Source organism: Bemisia tabaci, chromosome 7, assembly GCF_918797505.1.
Source record: "Bemisia tabaci chromosome 7, PGI_BMITA_v3".
Lineage (NCBI taxonomy): Eukaryota > Metazoa > Arthropoda > Insecta > Hemiptera > Aleyrodidae > Bemisia > Bemisia tabaci.
Window position 1 is genome coordinate 45,073,842 of NC_092799.1, and position 17,825 is coordinate 45,091,666.

Sequence of the window (17,825 nt, forward strand, 5' to 3'; positions counted from 1 at the left end):
CCGCAATGCGAACAACTCAAAAACTAATCGACTCGGACCCACCGTTGGCAGATTGTCCTCTCATGAAATATTCCTGGAAACTGGTCGCGAGGTGGGAGAGTTTTTTTTAGAGCCGGGCGACTTGGCGATAAATTCTTGATGAAGTTTTCGGCCCGACGCAACGGGGAGCGGTAATCCGCGAGAATCAATCGAGAAACTTCGACAAGTGCTTTGAGGAGCGTGCCGAGACCGTGACGTCACTTTCACGGGATAAATTGCTGTATTATAGCGGAGGAAATGAGGGTATAATAAAAACCGCGGGGAAAATTCAGGTCGCGATGAAGACGGGACGAAACAGAGGCGGAATTCTCGGAGCCTAATTAATCAAAAGAGAGGAAACCCAAGGTATCCCGGGGCGAGGCTTCTAAACCCCTTAAATTTTTATTCCCTGCGCCGTAGAATTTTACTGTTTCGTTCTCTTACCAGGTTATTTCATACTCTCTGTCTGAGAGCAGAGAAGAAAGTGTGAGGAGGAAAAATGGCTAATTCACCAACATTAAAGCTTTGGGCTTTAGAGACTTCAGATTTTAAGAAATTCTGAACACGACTTTTTGTGACTGAAACCTTTTACACGCTGAACATGGTTAAAAAAATTGATATTTTTGTACTCGAAGATCATAGAAAAATATACGTACTCAACCAATGAAATTTTGCTAATAAAGCAATGGTGAATTTTTTAAAAGAAAGACGAAACTCTGGGCTGATTGTTGAAATTGAAAGACAAAGATTAAGACAAAGGAGACAACATGTAAATAGAGTGACCCTATTGGTGGAAGCGGGTGGATGCAATAGACATAGGAGGTAGATAATAGACTAACGAACGGCAACCCACGAGAGATCCTATGGTTAGTCCACCATCATGTACCCTCTTAGTTTATAAAAGAACAACCAATTTCAACCGATGGGATTGCTCCACACTCCCTATGTCTCCTTTGTCTATCGCTTTGTCAATCCATTTCAACAATCAGCCCGCTTTCGGTTTAGACGATGACTCCAAGATCACAGTATACGTATAGGGGCTGGAAAGCTTCAGACATTCTATCTGATGAAGGATGACGTTTATTCATATCATATAATACCTATGCAAATCAAAAGTCCTCACACTTTTACATCAAATTGGACGTATTTCAATCAAAATGAACTATATTAATTCTGACATGAACGTGAGATCCATAAGAGTTTGTGCATCCATTAGAAAGCTCATGTCATAATGGACATAGTTCCTAGATAGTTCTTACTGCATATTCTGTGAAAAATTTGCTCTCTAATTCCAATTTTTAAGCATCAAATAGTCTGTTTGAACGCTCTCTTTCCACCATAAGGATCCATGTAATTTTAAAACTTCAAACGCGTATTTCTCGAAATAGCAAAAACTGCTCTCATGCAGCTCGTCCTCGAAGCCTCTCAAATGAGCAGACGAGCATAATTCTATAATATTGATGCGATTGATAATTGATTTTTGAGATAAAATAAACGTTGCAAGTATAGACCACTGGGAAAAAAACACATTGGATCTAGAGTCCAGACTCTTAAAAACCTCGACAAGAAAAAGTACTCTTGATTCAATCAGAATCTAGCTTAAACCAAGAACCAAGCCTATTAATTTAAGCGGATTTCGTTTTGATTCAAGCAAAAATCCGATTGAGTCAAGAGTATTTTTTCTTGTCAATGTTTTCAAGAGTCTGGACTCTAGATCAAATGTGTTTTTTTTTCCAGTGACTGATAAAAAATGTCAATTTTTCTCAACTATATGAAATTCAACGAGAGACCGAAAAGTTCGAGTCACTTTTCCGTTTTCATTGTCTCAGAAGAGGTAAAAGGTGAAGGTTGCCGAGTTTGAAAGGAGACAAGGCCACCAGGACATTTGACGATCGCTCAATGTCCTGCTCAGCTCATGTACAATATTCTATGTATCGCGAGTTTTCATTTTCTTTTTTTCTTCATACTTTCTCCATGAACCGCTGTCATTTAAAACTGATTACTCTATAAAATTGATAATTTATGATTAAAGAAAATACAAAAATACAGAGACTTTATCAAAATTTTAATCTTATTTTTTTTGTCCTTTTTGGCCGTATGGCCTCTATTAAATGACATTTTCGTGTAAGGCTACGATGGCGGAATCAATGAACACAGCATCAACGCTGACATGACGTTCATTGGCGGATCCAGCAAATTGGCAATATTGTCTTTTCTCCATTTAATTCTATGGAAATATATCATTCCTTGGAGGGGCCAGGTGCTCCGACAAGAATCGATTATTTAGCATAGGTTTAAATGAAGGAAATCCGGTGTTATCAAATTGCTGGGTACGCCTCTGATGACGTAATCACGGAGACTTCATGATCGGAAGTAGACTTAAAACCGATTGGAATGCTTGAGATTTTGAAGCACTGACTATAATTACAAGACGATAATCTCCCGAGCGATTCTGAAATCTACCTCGATATGAAAATCATCTAAACCCGCTTAACCTCCGCCTGCGTGGATTGCAAACCCAAGCAGTTTCTCCTCCCCTCGCTGAACCGAGAACTGCGGCTTTGGTCGCCATCGCGACGCAAAAGAACAAGTGGAGCTCGGAAACAAAGCCCGGGAAAAACGTGATAAAGCGCGGAGGATGTCTTTGTTTCGAGATGTATTATTTGAACCCACAAAGCCAGTGGTTGTAAATGCTAACACTGAAAGACCTGAACGCCACACAACTGGCACATCCCACAGTAATTAAGTTCCTGCTAAGTTCAGGAATGCGCGGCTGAATGTTTAACCGACCAGCCCTGGACCCTGGTAAAAATTGGCAGAAGGATCTTTGTTCCAAAATACTATAGACCTACAGACGGCTGTACGATTTCCTATAACTTCTATAGCCGACTATGCAATTTCTTATAGCCTTTTATAGCCTATAGCGATAAAGCTACTACCAGGCGATAAACTGTATAGCACGGCTATATACTGTATAGCCCAGCGATATACTGTAAAACCCGGCGATAGGAACCATAGCCCGGCTGTATAATTTTATATCGCTTCGTGTGGCCCGTCTGTGTGATTTTCTTCGCTTTCTACAGCCAGTTATATAATTTTCTATCGCCTTCTATAGCCGGCTATGAGAATTCCTGTGGTATTTTGAAACGCAGCTCCTATTGCTTATTTTTATCAGGGGAGCACCTTCATAAAGAGAGTATAAACTGATTTAGTGGTTCCATAGTAAAAATTGGCAGTAGAATCTGTGTTCCAAAATACCATAGACCTACGGCCGGCTGTAAGATTTCCAACAGCTTCTATTCTTCTATAGCCGGCTACACAATTTCTTACAGCCTTTTATAGCCGATGGCGATTAAGCAACTCACAGCCAGGCGATAAAGTGTATGCTAAACGTCACTAATTACGGATGCTAGGACTTGGTGAGTTTTTGGACCACTGCTCTCTTTTTGGGCCGTAGTATCTTGATTTATTTTGCGAGGAAAGCTCCGTACTTTTGATGGATGCCTGCCATTCCTAATATATTAGAGCGCCTTCAGTTTCGTATGATACTGTGCAATACCTCTGGTGTGAAATAGTTGCTTCAAGCGCTGTGGCACGCTGCGGCGCGGCAGGCGGGCAGCTAGCGCGAGACTCGCCTTGGCGCCTACAAACCTAACAGGGATACTTCACGCGTTGCACAATGCGTGAAGTATCCCTGTTAGGTTTGTAGGCGCCGTGCGTCGCGCCGCTCCGCTTTGTGTTAGGCTCTAATATTTAATCTGACGGAGTCAGCGTTAGTCAACTCATGATTTTGAAATGTTTGCACATCCTGTATGGATTGTCCTCATTTTGATTGATGAAAAAAAATATGTATTAAAGGAAAATATAATGTGTGTTTTGTAAATATTAAGGTGGTTCCGTATCAAACTTAATGATTTCCAAAGCACACGAATTTCTACACAATTTCTTATAGCCTATTATAATCGATGGCGAAAATGCAACAGCCAGGCGATAAAGTGTAAAACCCGGCGATAGGAACTATAGCCTGGCTGCATAATTTTTTATCGCTTCGTATAGCCCGGCCGTATGATTTTCTCCGCATTCTACATCCAGCTATATGATTTTCTGTAGCCTTCTTTAGCCGGCTATAAGAATTCCTATGGTATTTTGAAACGCAGCTCTTATCGCCAATTTTTACCTGGGCTACGTCATTATCGCGACTTTCGACTACTGTACCATGATTCCAATCAGAAACATGATGAGCGTCCAGCCCACTTTCAAACTGGGACTCTCAAACTGTCACCAATTCTTCAATTTCTCAGCCATTTCTACACAAATTCCTTGAAAATTTCAAGATTTGATCTGTGATGTGTCCCAAATATATCGGTTACCTTCAAAGATGGTCGGTCCGACGATCTTTGAACAGCACCAGTCGACAGTTCTATCGATGAGCCACTTTGAATTCCCTAGTTTGTGCCTGGGCAGGACGTTATAACAATCCAAGCCAAGTCGTATTTTGTTTGAGGTAACAGTTAGGAACTAGTTTCCGAAAAATTGTTATTTGTGAACTTTTTCTCGACCAAGGAGCAGCCAATGCGAGAACAGACGAGCAAAGTGAGGTTAGGAACTCCGCAACAATCTCTAGAACTTGCTCAGAGCACGTTCCGATTGTTGCACATCAAAGCGCATCAAAATATTACATCAGCGTTGTCATGTTGTGCAAAAAAATCCAATTTAATAAGTACCATCCATTGACACTCACACAAAATAGGAATGTCACGCACTGATGCGCAACTGTTCCCATTGCTACGCCTAACAAAGTACGACTCGATTTAATCGTATCATAGACAATGATAACCAATCAGAAAGGTATACCTGTCGGTTCTTCCTTGACATCGTGTGTGCTGCGTTTCCCTCGACCAATAGAGACTAATCTTCAATTTTGACCATACACTAGCGACAAATCTGCCAGGGAGTATCTATTTAAAAAACACACATTAATTTACCTCCATAAACTTTGATAGAGTTAATAGACAATACGTGAACCTTTTGGCAGAGGTCAGAACACGTCCACTGAGGGTTCGCCTTCAATCTGGCTGCTTAGGCAACAAACTTTCTGAGGAGTGCGAATCAGGAACACCTACACACACAACATCCGTCCGAGAAACACACATTTATCTCGCTCCTAAAGTTTGATAGAACAGAGCTGTGATATTTCCTTAGCTACATCTGAGGGAATCCTGACTATGTAACTTTGTTTCCAATTTAGCGATAACATCCCTCACGATCAGTGGCGTGGCGTGCTTTGCGATATATCGATTGCTATGCCATTTAAAGCTATGGTAAAGAATCGATTATTGAGGTGTTCGCTGCGAACACCCTGTTTATCGATCCTTTTCCATAGGTTTAAATGGCATAACAATCGATATATCGCAATTCACGCCACGCCACTGCTCACGATATAGCTGAAATTTAAAGTAAATCATTCCGACTTGAACTACTAGCTCAGGAAAATTATGAATAATTTGTTTTATAATATATTTTTGACTGATCAATAACAATTAGTCAGTGATCTAAGTTCCCAGGGCTGATTAAGAATGTCGAGCTAGAGTGAATGAGGATTCGATTATGGCTGTTTATATTGGGTTAAGCTGCTTTCAGGCAACTTTTTTGGGGTTTGTTTTTTCTGAATTATATTTTTTGGCAGACCATGGTCTACCTGAAACTCGGGGTCTGCCACTGTAATAAATAAATTACAGTCGCGATAGTCTCGACTTATCAAAACTTTTAAAACTTTGCTGATGGATTTGCAGGGGATCCCTATTGAAACGGTATGATGTTGAAGAATTAAAATATTGAGCGCATAAAAAGGAGACAAAATTCGCAGAACTCAACACAAATCTTTGTCTGCTCTGAAAAGGCGACAATACTCATAATTATTACCACCTCAACGTGACAGAAAAGGTTGGTCTCAGTGAGCCGGGGAATTAAGCGTCATAAAAGCAAATTAATATTTATGGTCTTTTGAAACTGTCGCCATAAGAAAGAGATTATAACATCATAATCCCGAGGGGTAGAGAATGAGTAGGGGCGTGGAGGTATGAATGGCAAAAACAGTCAACAATGCCCCCTTCGTTGCGAAGTTGTCTCTGTCCTACGGACCCCGTAGTTTCTTCACCTCCCGTTCCCGCTCTTGACTCAGGGTAGAAGTTTATTCAAGCACGATTCTGTTTACCTCCATCGGCGAACTGGGTTTGATTTATTCATTGCTCCCCTGTCTATACATAGATACTACCAAGGGAAGTTTGGGGTACATGCCCTCCAAGGCCCCCTACGTGGTGAGAAAGATTTTATGGAGCCTCCGTCAGATTTTTTTCCTAACATCCTAATATGTATAAAGTCGCTTTACAACGCACTCTGGCGTTCTACGACACCCAAACGCCACTTATGCCTGTCTTCCCAGAGGATGTTTGGATGTTAGGATGTTAGGATGTCTGGGAAGACATCCTAATATCATTCGAAAAAAATTAAAGGCCATGATTTAATTGTTCTTACCTATATCTAGAAAAAAATTTTAACTTAAAAAAAATTATTTCATCATAAACACAGTTCGTGAGGGGAATACAATTTTTTTAATTCATAAAAAAATGGATTCATAAAAAAAATTTAATTCATAAAAAAATTATAATATCATTTTTTTTTTTCATCATAGGTACTTTATCCATTTACACTTACAAACGGTTTAATTTTCGGTTACCTAAGTGAGCATTTTAAATGCGCATGCTGAGATTTTAATAGAAGAAGCCTTTGGAACCTTTATTGTGAGAGGAAATGGAAACTAAGAGTATTAAAATCCCTGAGCATATCGTGGTTATAATCGTGGTATCGTGGTATATCATGGGGATCATGGTGTATCGTGGTATTGTGGCTAGTTGAATAACAGAGAGTGAGTATAGTTTTCCAAACGCTTTTTACGTCTATTTGCTCCTCAGAATAAATATTTCAACCCAAGAATGCAGTACCTATTTTTTTACTACATTTCCGCATCCACCTCCTTTACAAGGGTTCAGAATGAAATGAATATCCCAATGACCCACGAGCTAAATTATAAAAATTGAACATCGTTCATAAGCTATGGGAGTAATCCATTTAAAATTATTTTTACCGGTATGCTCCATCCATAAGAGTTCAATAAAAAATATCACGTACTCAGTCACCCTCAACGAATGATCAGCTTATAATCTTAATAAAATCGTATCATTAAATCAAAGTGTATGTATTATATGTTAGAGCTAAAAAATAAAGCTCTGATGGTGGACAGTTTCTTCGAATCAACCCGACCCTCTTTTCGAGGAAAAGACTATTATTTATATCGGCTTATTAGAGCAAAGATTCGCGATAAAATACGAGCTTATACTCGACAGCCGACAGGCCTGCCACTCGTGAGAGTGTGATCCTTTTTAACCCCCTTTCCCTCACCCCCCCCCCCCTTTATAAAGCATCGCGCCTATCTTCATTATTCTCCCAATATTGTTAGGATGTACGCCTTTTATTTTTTTATTCCTCGGACGTCATTTTTTTAAGCGTGCCAGTATTGTTTTTCTTGTATTTCCCGTAAACAGCGTCAATAAAAACGTTAATATCTCAGTCGTAGGAGTTGATTTCAGTGATATTCATTGCGCGAATCGTGATCTACTTGAAATTCTGGCACAGCATCATGTATCGGAGTGCTTAAATATACCTTTTTTAATGGTCCATTTGATCTAAAAAAGCGAACATAGAGGAGTTTCCTAACTTTTCTCGGAAAAAATATTTGATCGGGAGAAACGAGGCAACGTTGGTCTGCTCATACGGCGCCGAAACACAACATGGGCCTTTTAAGCCCCATTATTCGATGCCGCGATTATTGTGACGAGAGTTCAAATAAGCGCGCCAAACACAGTGCGGTCGGCGTTAAAAGCATATTAGCGCCTGCAAGACTGCATGAATACTTCTCGCATTGCGCTCAACGCAGTGCAGTCGGTCAGTTGTCCCGGAACGCATATTAGCGCCTACAAGACTGTCGGAATACCTCACGCATTGCGCGCACAGCACGGTGCGCGCCTTGATCGTTGTAATTTCTCGATGTTTCTCGGTCGGACACAATGTCCAACCAGCGTACAACGGAAGCCTGCAATCGCGAAGCTACGAAGCTTCTAGACCTTCTTGGAGCAAAAAAGGTGCACTGAGAAATATTTTCCAGTTATAATTCTCTGACGAGAATCCTTGTTTAGTCAATCGAAAATCTCTTCGAAATGACAGAATGTCTCTTTGACTTGACAGAGATACCGTTAAAAACAGGGAGCTTTTTTGAGGATTCAACGAGAGATCTCGTCTAGAAATCACTTAATTGATGGAATTTCTGATAATTTAACATACAATTCCTCTCCGTGCGCCGTTTTTGAACGAGCTCTTTCCCTATACCAACGCAGAGGGAATGTCTCATTCAAAGATTTTGATCAAAGAGAATGATCAATTTATGGATACTTCCCCATTTGAAGCCATGGTAAAGATTGATTATTAAGGAGTTTAGTGCGAACATCTTGTTTCTCGATCGTTTTCCATAGATTTAAATGGCAGGTCAATCGATAAATCGCAATGCCCGCCACTCCACTGATTTTTTCTATGTATACGTTTCATGGTTTTTCCGAATAACTTCTACGCATCCATTCATTTTTATTGATACGTTTTAGCGCCTTTGAATCTTTAGCAAAACTTTTTATTTTGCAGGTATCCAAGGATGAATCCGCCCGGTTTGGATGATGTGGCGCCCAAGGACCCGAAAGCCGCTCAGCAAACGCGCCAGGAATTCACCGAGCAAGATTTTGAGGGTAAGCTTTCTCGCCACGCTATTCACACTATGAATTCTCTTTAATTTCAGTCCAAAGTGTCTTCTCATTAACGAGGCAGCGCAGAACACAATAGCTACCCTACCTCACAACCTCACCTAAAAAACTAATCGACGGTGAATTATTGCAAAAATACGTATCTCAGTTGCAGCGTTTCAAGAGCTCTGCTCATGCTTTATTTTTTAAAAATATACCCAACCAACATTATGGCTTGAAATTTTCATAGAATAATCATCGCACACAGAGTTAAAATCACGGAGGTTTTCGAGAAACGACGTTTGACAGTTTTCTGGGTAGAAAATAAAGGATAACACACGGAGAAAAAAACTTCGTGCGTGGGAACCGAAGTTTAGGTCATATGGATCTAGTTTTCGGATCACTTATCTAAAAACTTGAGGTCCAGCTGCCGAAGTTCGGGTCAGACATCTGAAGTACTTCGATATATACCGATGGGTTCGGGTCACACATCTGAAGTCCTCCGGCACATACCGAAGTGCCTCGATGTCTGACCCGAACTTCGGCAGCTGGACCTCAAGTTTTCGGATGCGTGATCAGAAAACTTCAGAGATCCATATGAACTCAACTTCGGGTCCCATGCACGAAGTTTTTTTCTCCATGCAGGAAGTCTGCGACGCCGCCAACCGAAATGCGCAGTTCTGCATGATGAAATTGCACGCACGTATGTAGGTAAAAGTTTAGTAAGGGTAGTTAGTGCATGTTGGTAGAATTTGATAAATGTAACAGAAATACAGAAAAATTACCAGAAATCGGCAAAATTGCCCATAGTCGGTATAACCACTGAGCATGTTTTGTAATTTCACAGTATTTCCGAAGATTTTATCATCAATTGGACGAACTTAAATCAAAAGGAACTATATTCATTGGGACTTGAGCCCTGTCACGCGTGTATTTTATGGACCTTAGAGCTCATATAAGAATGGATATAGTTCCTTTTCATTTAAATACGTCCAATTTACTGTCGCACATGGTTGGTTATATTACTGATAAAATATGATAATATGCCAAGAAAACAGTTACAGGTTTTCTGCGAGCTGATTATTGAAACTGATAGACGAAGCGATGGACAAAGAAGACATACGGAGCCATCATATGGGTTGAAATTCATGGGTCTTATAGACTAAGGGGGTAAAAGATGGACTAACTATAGGGTCTCTCGTGAGTTGCCGTTAGTTAGTCTACCTACCTCCTTTGTCCATTGCAACCACCCACTTCCACCAATAAGATCTCTCCATACCCTTTTTGTCTTCTTTGTCTATCAATTCCAAGAGTCAGCCGGCAGGAAACAGCAAAATTACCCAACATCTCCGCAGCATTCCCGTTGATGGGAAACAATTCCGGTAATTTTTCAGTAATTTTGGTGATTTTACCGATCTCTTTTCCTCCTTCTCCCACACGGAGAAAAAAACTTCGTGCGTGGGACCCGAAGTTGAGGTCATATGGATCTCTGAAGTTTTCGGACACGTATCTAAAAACTTGAGGTCGAGCTGCCGAAGTTCGGGCCAGACATCCGAAATACTTCGATATATACCGAAGGGTCGGGTCAGACATCTGAAGTACTCCGGTACATACCGAAGTGCCTCGATGTCTGACCCGAACCTCGGCAGCTCGACCTCAAGTTTTCGGCTGCGATATCAGAAAACTTCAGAGATCCGTATGACCTCAACTTCGGGTCCCATGCACGAAGTTTTTTTCTCCGTGCAGAACACGCCTATTTTGGGGCAAATGCCGGCTGATTTCACCGCGCCCGCCACGACGCTGGCAACGGGGTCGAAATAGTGAGTGGAATGGAAAGAAGCCCCACACGTACTAGTGCAGGAGTCATAATCGATACACTTTACACGGAATTGGAATGTGATGCGATGCGCCGAGGCTTTGGTGCCCCACCGCGCCCCTGTTTCGCCCCGCCCCCGCCCCCACCCCCCGCCCTTGCCCTCGCCCCCTCGCCTTCCGCCCTTGTCCCGTCCCGGCGAGCCATGCTGCCTTGCCAAGGAAAAACGCCGTATGAACATTCGAGAGTTGCCAAATTTCCCCTGATAAAATCATTATTTTGAAAGTAAGTTTGTATATGTCGCAGGAAATTAGCAATCGCCGGCAATTTGCAAGCGGTTCACACGTTGTTTCAATAATCGCATGATGCGCATCGGCATAATGCAATTTCGAGGGTTATGTCCTTCAAAAAGATGAGCTCAGCTTGAAGCGCCTTCATTTTTTGGATACTCTACGTTTTGTCACGATCGTTAGTTTTTAGATTGCTGTCCGATCTCAATCCAACTAATGTCACAGAGTTCACTACACGCTCTTCTAAGTGTCATATTCCTCCATGTGTTTTCCAGGATGTAAAATGACATTCACATTACAGCAACATAATCAGCACTCTAAATCTCGTTTTTTTATTTTTGAATTTTATGATGTCCCAAGATTGTATCCACCACCAGCTGTAAATTGCCGGCGATGCGAATTGCCTGCGACTATATCGACGGTGAAACTACCATAACCACGTTTTCTCGTTTGCGTGATAAAAAAATCTACGGCTCACATTTTATATTTTTGAAGAAGACCCAATCAATATCAAACCTTGGAATTTTCCACGGAATTTTCTCCGCACAAAGAGGAAAAATCACAGAAATTTTCAAGACTGGGATGTTAAGTAGTTTTTTCATTTAAAAATAAAGCATGACAGGAAGTCTGCGACGTCGCAAACCGAGATACGTGGTTTGGTAGTTTCACCGTCGATATATCGCCTTGAAGTTTTCAAATATTTTAGGTTAAATTACGAACAAAATTGTCTGAAAAAATGGAGGAAAAATCTTCCCAAATTTAGATAAATTCGTATTTTATTGAAGGAAATGTGGCAACGCCTGAAGGTTCATACGGCGTTTTTACTTAGCAGGGCAGCATGCTCGTCCTCTCACCCCTAGCCCGAGAGAGGGCTCATTCTCAATCTGCCTCTTCCGCCCTATGTTCCCGAGTTCCCGAAGCCGAAGTACTGAGATCTCAATTACGACACTTGCATTTTTATCGCTTTATTCCGACCAAGCATGACAACCTGCATACTGAATGTGATGGAGTCAGGCAAAATGCGCCTTTGCGTGGGAGCTCGAAAGCGGAAAAACTCGTTTCGAGTCCAAAATATCGATTTCCAATTTTCCACGCTAAACGCTTTCTAATGACCTCGAGATATTGGATCAGAGTGGAGATTTTGCATGTGGTGGGGACTTGCGATTAAAGTACGTTTTCTTATCGAGGGCTGAGAAACAATACCGCCTATCTCAACATTTTGGCGATAACGAGTTAGCGACTTTACCGCATTCTACGGTATAAAATAGGCAAGCTGATGGTTTAGTTTCTTCAAATTTTGCATGAAAGAACTGTAATAACGCTGTTATGTGAAATAAATCGCAAATCTAGCCCTCGTAAAAATTGGCAGTAAAATCTGTGTTCCAAAATACCATAGACCTACAGCCGGCTGTAAAATTTGCAATAGCTTCTATAGCCGGCTACAAAATTTCTCATAGCCTTATATAGCCGATGGCGATGAAGCAATAGCCAGGCGATAAAGTGTATGCTAAACGTTACTAATTACGGATGCTAGGACTTAGTGACTTTTTGGACTACTGCTCTCTTTTTGGGCCGTAGTATCTTGATTTATTTTGCGAGGAAAGCTCCGTACTTTTGATGGATGCCTGCCATTCCCAATATATTAGAGCGCCTTCAGTTTCGTATGATACTGTGCAATACCTCTGGTGTGAAATAGTTGCTTCAAGCGCTGTGGCACGCTGCGGCGCGGCAGGCGGGCAGCTAGCGCGAGACTCGCCTTGGCGCCTACAAACCTAACAGGGATACTTCACGCGTTGCACAATGCGTGAAGTATCCCTGTTAGGTTTGTAGGCGCCGGTGCGTCGCCGCTCCGCTTTGTGTTAGGCTCTAATATTTAATCTGACGGAGGCAGCGTTAGTCAACTCATGATTTTGAAATGTTTGCACATCCTGTATGGATTGTCCTCATTTTGATTGATGAAAAAAAATATGTATTAAAGGAAAATATAATGTGTGTTTTGTAAATATTAAGGTGGTTCCGTATCAAACTTAATGATTTCCAAAGCACACGAATTTCTACACAATTTCTTATAGCCTATTATAATCGATGGCGAAAATGCAACAGCCAGGCGATAAAGTGTAAAACCCGGCGATAGGAACTATAGCCTGGCTGCATAATTTTTTATCGCTTCGTATAGCCCGGCCGTATGATTTTCTCCGCATTCTACAGCCAGCTATATGATTTTCTGTAGCCTTCTTTAGCCGGCTATAAGAATTCCTATGGTATTTTGAAACGCAGCTCTTATCGCCAATTTTTACTAGGGAGCCTCAAAATCATCAAAATGTCAAAGATTTCTCTTTACTCTGCAAAATTGTCAGTTTGCAAATGGGCGATATATTGTTCCTTGGCCAAGATTATGTAAAATTTTGTGTGGTGCACGATGGTACATTAATTCTCCCTGAAACGGGATCCTAAGTTCGAAAAAAGCTCTAGAAGTTAAGGCTGTAATGAGGGTTCCAAGTGAAACTGAAACTCCGCACCTCTCACTAGAGGACAATCATATCGATTCTCAGTTCTTTATGTTAAACGCTCTTCAATAATATCATGAGCGTTTGAGGTGGATTATCTGTTTGCAAGTTGACAGTTGTGCCGGCAAAAACTGCATTTACATCAAAACTATGTACCGCTCTCTAGCTTGAAATGCTCTAAAAAGTTCAATTTTTGGGAATTCGGGGAAATTTTTACGTTGAATGATTAACCTGAACCAATGAACAATCAACTTTAATAACCTCGCTAACCTCTGAATAAAATGTATTAATTTATTTCTACTCAAAATTGTTGGATAAAAATAACAATTTCGTCAATTGCACACGATATGCTATAAAGTGTTTGCAACTTATTCCATTAATACCGGAGAGACTTTCCATAGAAAACTCAAACATCTGACTTTCGACTCAACTTGACCAAATTTCTCTCCTGTAAATTATTTTCCTCTGTTTACAAAGGTGACAAGGATCACAAATCTCGCGAATACCCCAAAACTCAAAGGGAGATCTAAAAAAGGGGTTGGACAAAGTTCTTTTTGAATCAATGGACCGTGGATTTTAAATGACACCCCACCCTCTCAGAGGATTCAAAAAAAGGCGTTGAGATCCCCCCATGACGCAATTATAAATCAACTACTCTTGCCTGAATCCCATGCCAGCTTGTACGTGCCAGCCATGACCCGATTTTACCAATTACTTTTTTAAACCATGACCCCCGTGATACCTGGCGCAAGAACAAAGGGAATGAAAAAGCAAGAGGGAATTTCGCTCGGTTCTCAAATCCCTCGGTAAACCATAATTTCCTATGCACCCGCTTGAATGAAAAAACTACAATCGAATTACATTGCGAACGGATTGTATATCAATGGGGCGTGGAAAACGCCCAGGAACGTATGCAACGTGACGATCAATCTCAATTTGCTTGGGTAAATCTGCTTATAAATTCTGAGTCCGACCCGTCGAAGGATTCACCCGTCCGGTCGTATATCAATTTCAAGTCCGTATCTGCTCGACTGAAATATGTAACAATTTTCAGTGTTGCCGAGTTTTGTTTCAATAATTTCATATTTTCATACGCGGAGGGGGGTCTAAAACGGAGCACGAAGGGTTCAAACATTCCTTCAACATCTCACTGGCCCCCTCTCCCCATTCCTCAATGGCGACTCCTGCAAGTTGACAACACTGTTTTTTCTCATTTTAAATGTATGTGAAACAATCGATTCTTGGTGAGGCAGCTTGCCTCACCTAAGATCGATATTTTCAATGAATTTAAATGGAGGAGAAACAGTGTTGCCAACTTGCAAAATCGCCACTGCCCTCCCTCCTCTATCTTTCATTCTCTCTCTCTCTCCCTGTTCTTCATAAAACTGCGATTGATACATCGCCGCTAATTTTACTTTCCTTAAAAATTTATCGAGAATTTTCTCCACTCCTTCAAGAGATTTTCTCGTTTAAAAAATGTCAAGGATATGTTCGTAGTTGTGAGTTAAATAAACATAAATAACAATTTTGGAGAAATCGAGTTATTTGCATCCGCAACATATACTTATTGTTAGTAAGGGACCTATATGTGTAAAAAAATGGTTATAATATCAGTACAGATGTTACAATATAACCATAATTTCTAGCTCTTTTCGGCAATAGTATTTCCCATTAGTTTGGCGATGACGCCTCTATGAATGAGTCAGAAATAATGGTTCCTTTTTTGCAAAATGAAGGCTAATTTTTCCTATAGCGCATAATTGGAGATTCTGAAACGTTTCAATAGCGATACGCTTTCAACTCGACCATCGATATAGGATACGCCTTTGAACTCTGAACCTAACATTTACCGTTTGATATCCGAGTGGTGTAGTGCTGTTGTTGAGGACGGGGGTTTGTCCCGTGAAATGCCGCGACCGAGCGGGGGCGGCGTGGATCATCGGCCATCGATTTATTTCCATTTGAAGCTATGCTAAAGAATCGATTATTAAGGTTTGCGTCGCGAACACCCCGACAGTCGATCTTTTCCCATAGGTTTGAAAGGGAAAATAATCGATTCATCGCATAGCACGACACGCCACTGGAGGTGAGAGTGTTCCCGGCAAAGCCCCACTCGCAAGCCCGAGCGTGCAATCAAATTGTTTACAGGAGGAGTGACAAGCGCCTTTCCGCGTTCCGCCTTTGCGCCACTCCTGAGCGAACTTTTAATGCGGTTGAAATAACATCGCGCATTTGCAACGGACGTGGAGCGCGAGCGGTGGCCGGCGAAAATGCCGTGACCTGGTCCCGTTCCCTTCCCGTTTTCCCTGAGTGATGATTTTCGGCGTTGTGCGCACGGGCAGCGAGTGCGTGTGGAAGAGCGTTTAGAAGCGCGTGGAGACGGAGCGACGACGACTTTCGCATTGACGTTTGACAAACTTAATTTGCGCGGGACGGCGGCTCTCACGGCTGAGTGCTTCCATCAACCGCCAAATTCCATCAGCTGCCGAATCCTTGCCGACCGTTGCCGATCGTAGCGGGACAATATTTTGATTACATTTCGCAATGAGGAGCCACTATCTCTGGCTCTTCTATAAAAGCATGGGTAAACCAATGGCATATATGTTGTTTCCAAATGAGTCAGAAATAGTAGTTCCTTATTGCAAACTATGGTCAATTTTAACGATGCTGGCCTAGTATTACGAGTTGGTTCGTGACAATGGAGGAGAAAAGGCGGTTTAAATTTTCCAGTTTAAAAACACACACTGGAAAAAAAACACATTGGATCTAGAGTCCAGACTCTTAAAAACATCGACAAGAAAAAGTACTCTTGATTCAATCAAAATCTAGCTTAAATCAAGAACCAAGCCTCTTAATTTAAGCGGAATTCGTTTTGATTCAAGCAAAAATCCGATTGAATCGAGAGTATTTTTTCTTGTCAATGTTTTAAAGAATCTGGACTCTAGATCCAATGTGTTTTTTTTTTCCAGTGCAGTTTGGACCAAAAAGTACTTAAATTCCTACTTACCATAATTTACTACACTGCCAGATTGTAATGCAATTGTATTTAGCAAATGGGTGGTTTTTTTACGAGATTAAGAATAAACAAGTGGTTAGAAATGAAAACAAAATAATACGAACTATGAAAAACGATAATCCGGGTATCGGAACTCGGCTGTTTTGAAAACGCCTTCAAATGCGGCGTGATACCTCACGCATTCCGGAGAGTTCAAATAGTTGTATCATTGCGCCGTAAGAATGTGACGGAAGATTACAATTGAAATAGCCTTCATGCACGCTAGGCTTGTCGATTTCCTTTGACATTTTTGCGGTGGTGATTGCAAAGCTGAATTGCGCTCCAGCTAGAATTGAATTTAGCAAATGGGTGGTTTTTTTACGAGATTAAGGATAAACAAGTGGTTAGAAATGAAAACAAAATAATACGAACTATGAAAAACGATAATCCGGGTATCGGAACGCGGCTGTTTTGAAAACGCCTTCAAATGCGGCGTGATACCTCACGCATTCCGGAGAGTTCAAATAGTTGTATCATTGCGCCGTAAGAATGTGACGGAAGATTACAATTGAAATAGCCTTCATGCACGCTAGGCTTGTCGATTTCCTTCGACATTTTTGCAGTCGTGAATGCATAGCTGAATTGCGCTCCAGCTAGAACACAAACTTGCCATTGGCACAAAATGGAACTAGAACAAAAAACAAAATTGAACAAAATTGTGCCAGTGGCAAGTTTGAACAGTCTAGAATTGTTTGAATTCTAACAGAACGCTCGCAACTACGTCATAGAATACCGGAAAGGAAGAGCTCTCCATCGAGACTTGGCGATCGATTTTCCTCCTCAACTCGGCAAAAACCGCTCTCCTAAAACTCTGCAACTGTTGATTACAGTCTCCATTCATGGGGACGGTCACATTATACGTTTAAGATCTCCCTGGCAATCTATGCACATACAACTATTTCGTCGCTTAGGGACTGATTTTGCCTACACGGTGGATAGGAGGCGAAAAAATGTTCGCTCCAGGTACAGAACGTAATTTAAAATGGGTAACTGAGTGCGTCAACTTTCGTAATACCTGGCGGAAACAGACTCTGTACGAAATACGAGTAGTCTTTCCCCGTAAAATACCGACCTCTGCTAAGTGCACGTTACGTGAGGTTACTTTATGTTACCAAAAATCTGAGCTGAAGATTACAGAACGGGACTCGAGTCATTCTTGTGCGGAGGTACTCAGTGGCAATTCTTGCACGTTTGCGAATGAATCAGTGCGAACGAAAACCCACCAACTCGGTAACTCGAAAATGGTCAATTTTCATTTAAGAGAATCAGTTTTCATGAGGGTCATTGAAGTTAACGCAT

The 17,825-nt window shown here is 41.3% G+C and overlaps 1 protein-coding gene across 8 annotated transcripts in view; it reads left to right on the forward strand.

The window, feature by feature from the left end:
• The window catches only part of Ndae1 (Na[+]-driven anion exchanger 1), a 139,501-nt gene that overhangs the window by 13,689 nt on the left and 107,987 nt on the right, over positions 1-17,825 (forward strand). For all 8 annotated transcript variants that reach the window (XR_002009748.2, XM_019055367.2, XM_019055366.2 and 5 more), the window contains exon 3: positions 8,767-8,867. Coding sequence is in view for 7 of the 8 variants with exons in the window: in XM_019055367.2 (XP_018910912.2) it covers positions 8,777-8,867 (91 nt within the window). In the remaining variant the exon portion in view is untranslated. The remainder of the gene's footprint in view (positions 1-8,766; positions 8,868-17,825) is intronic.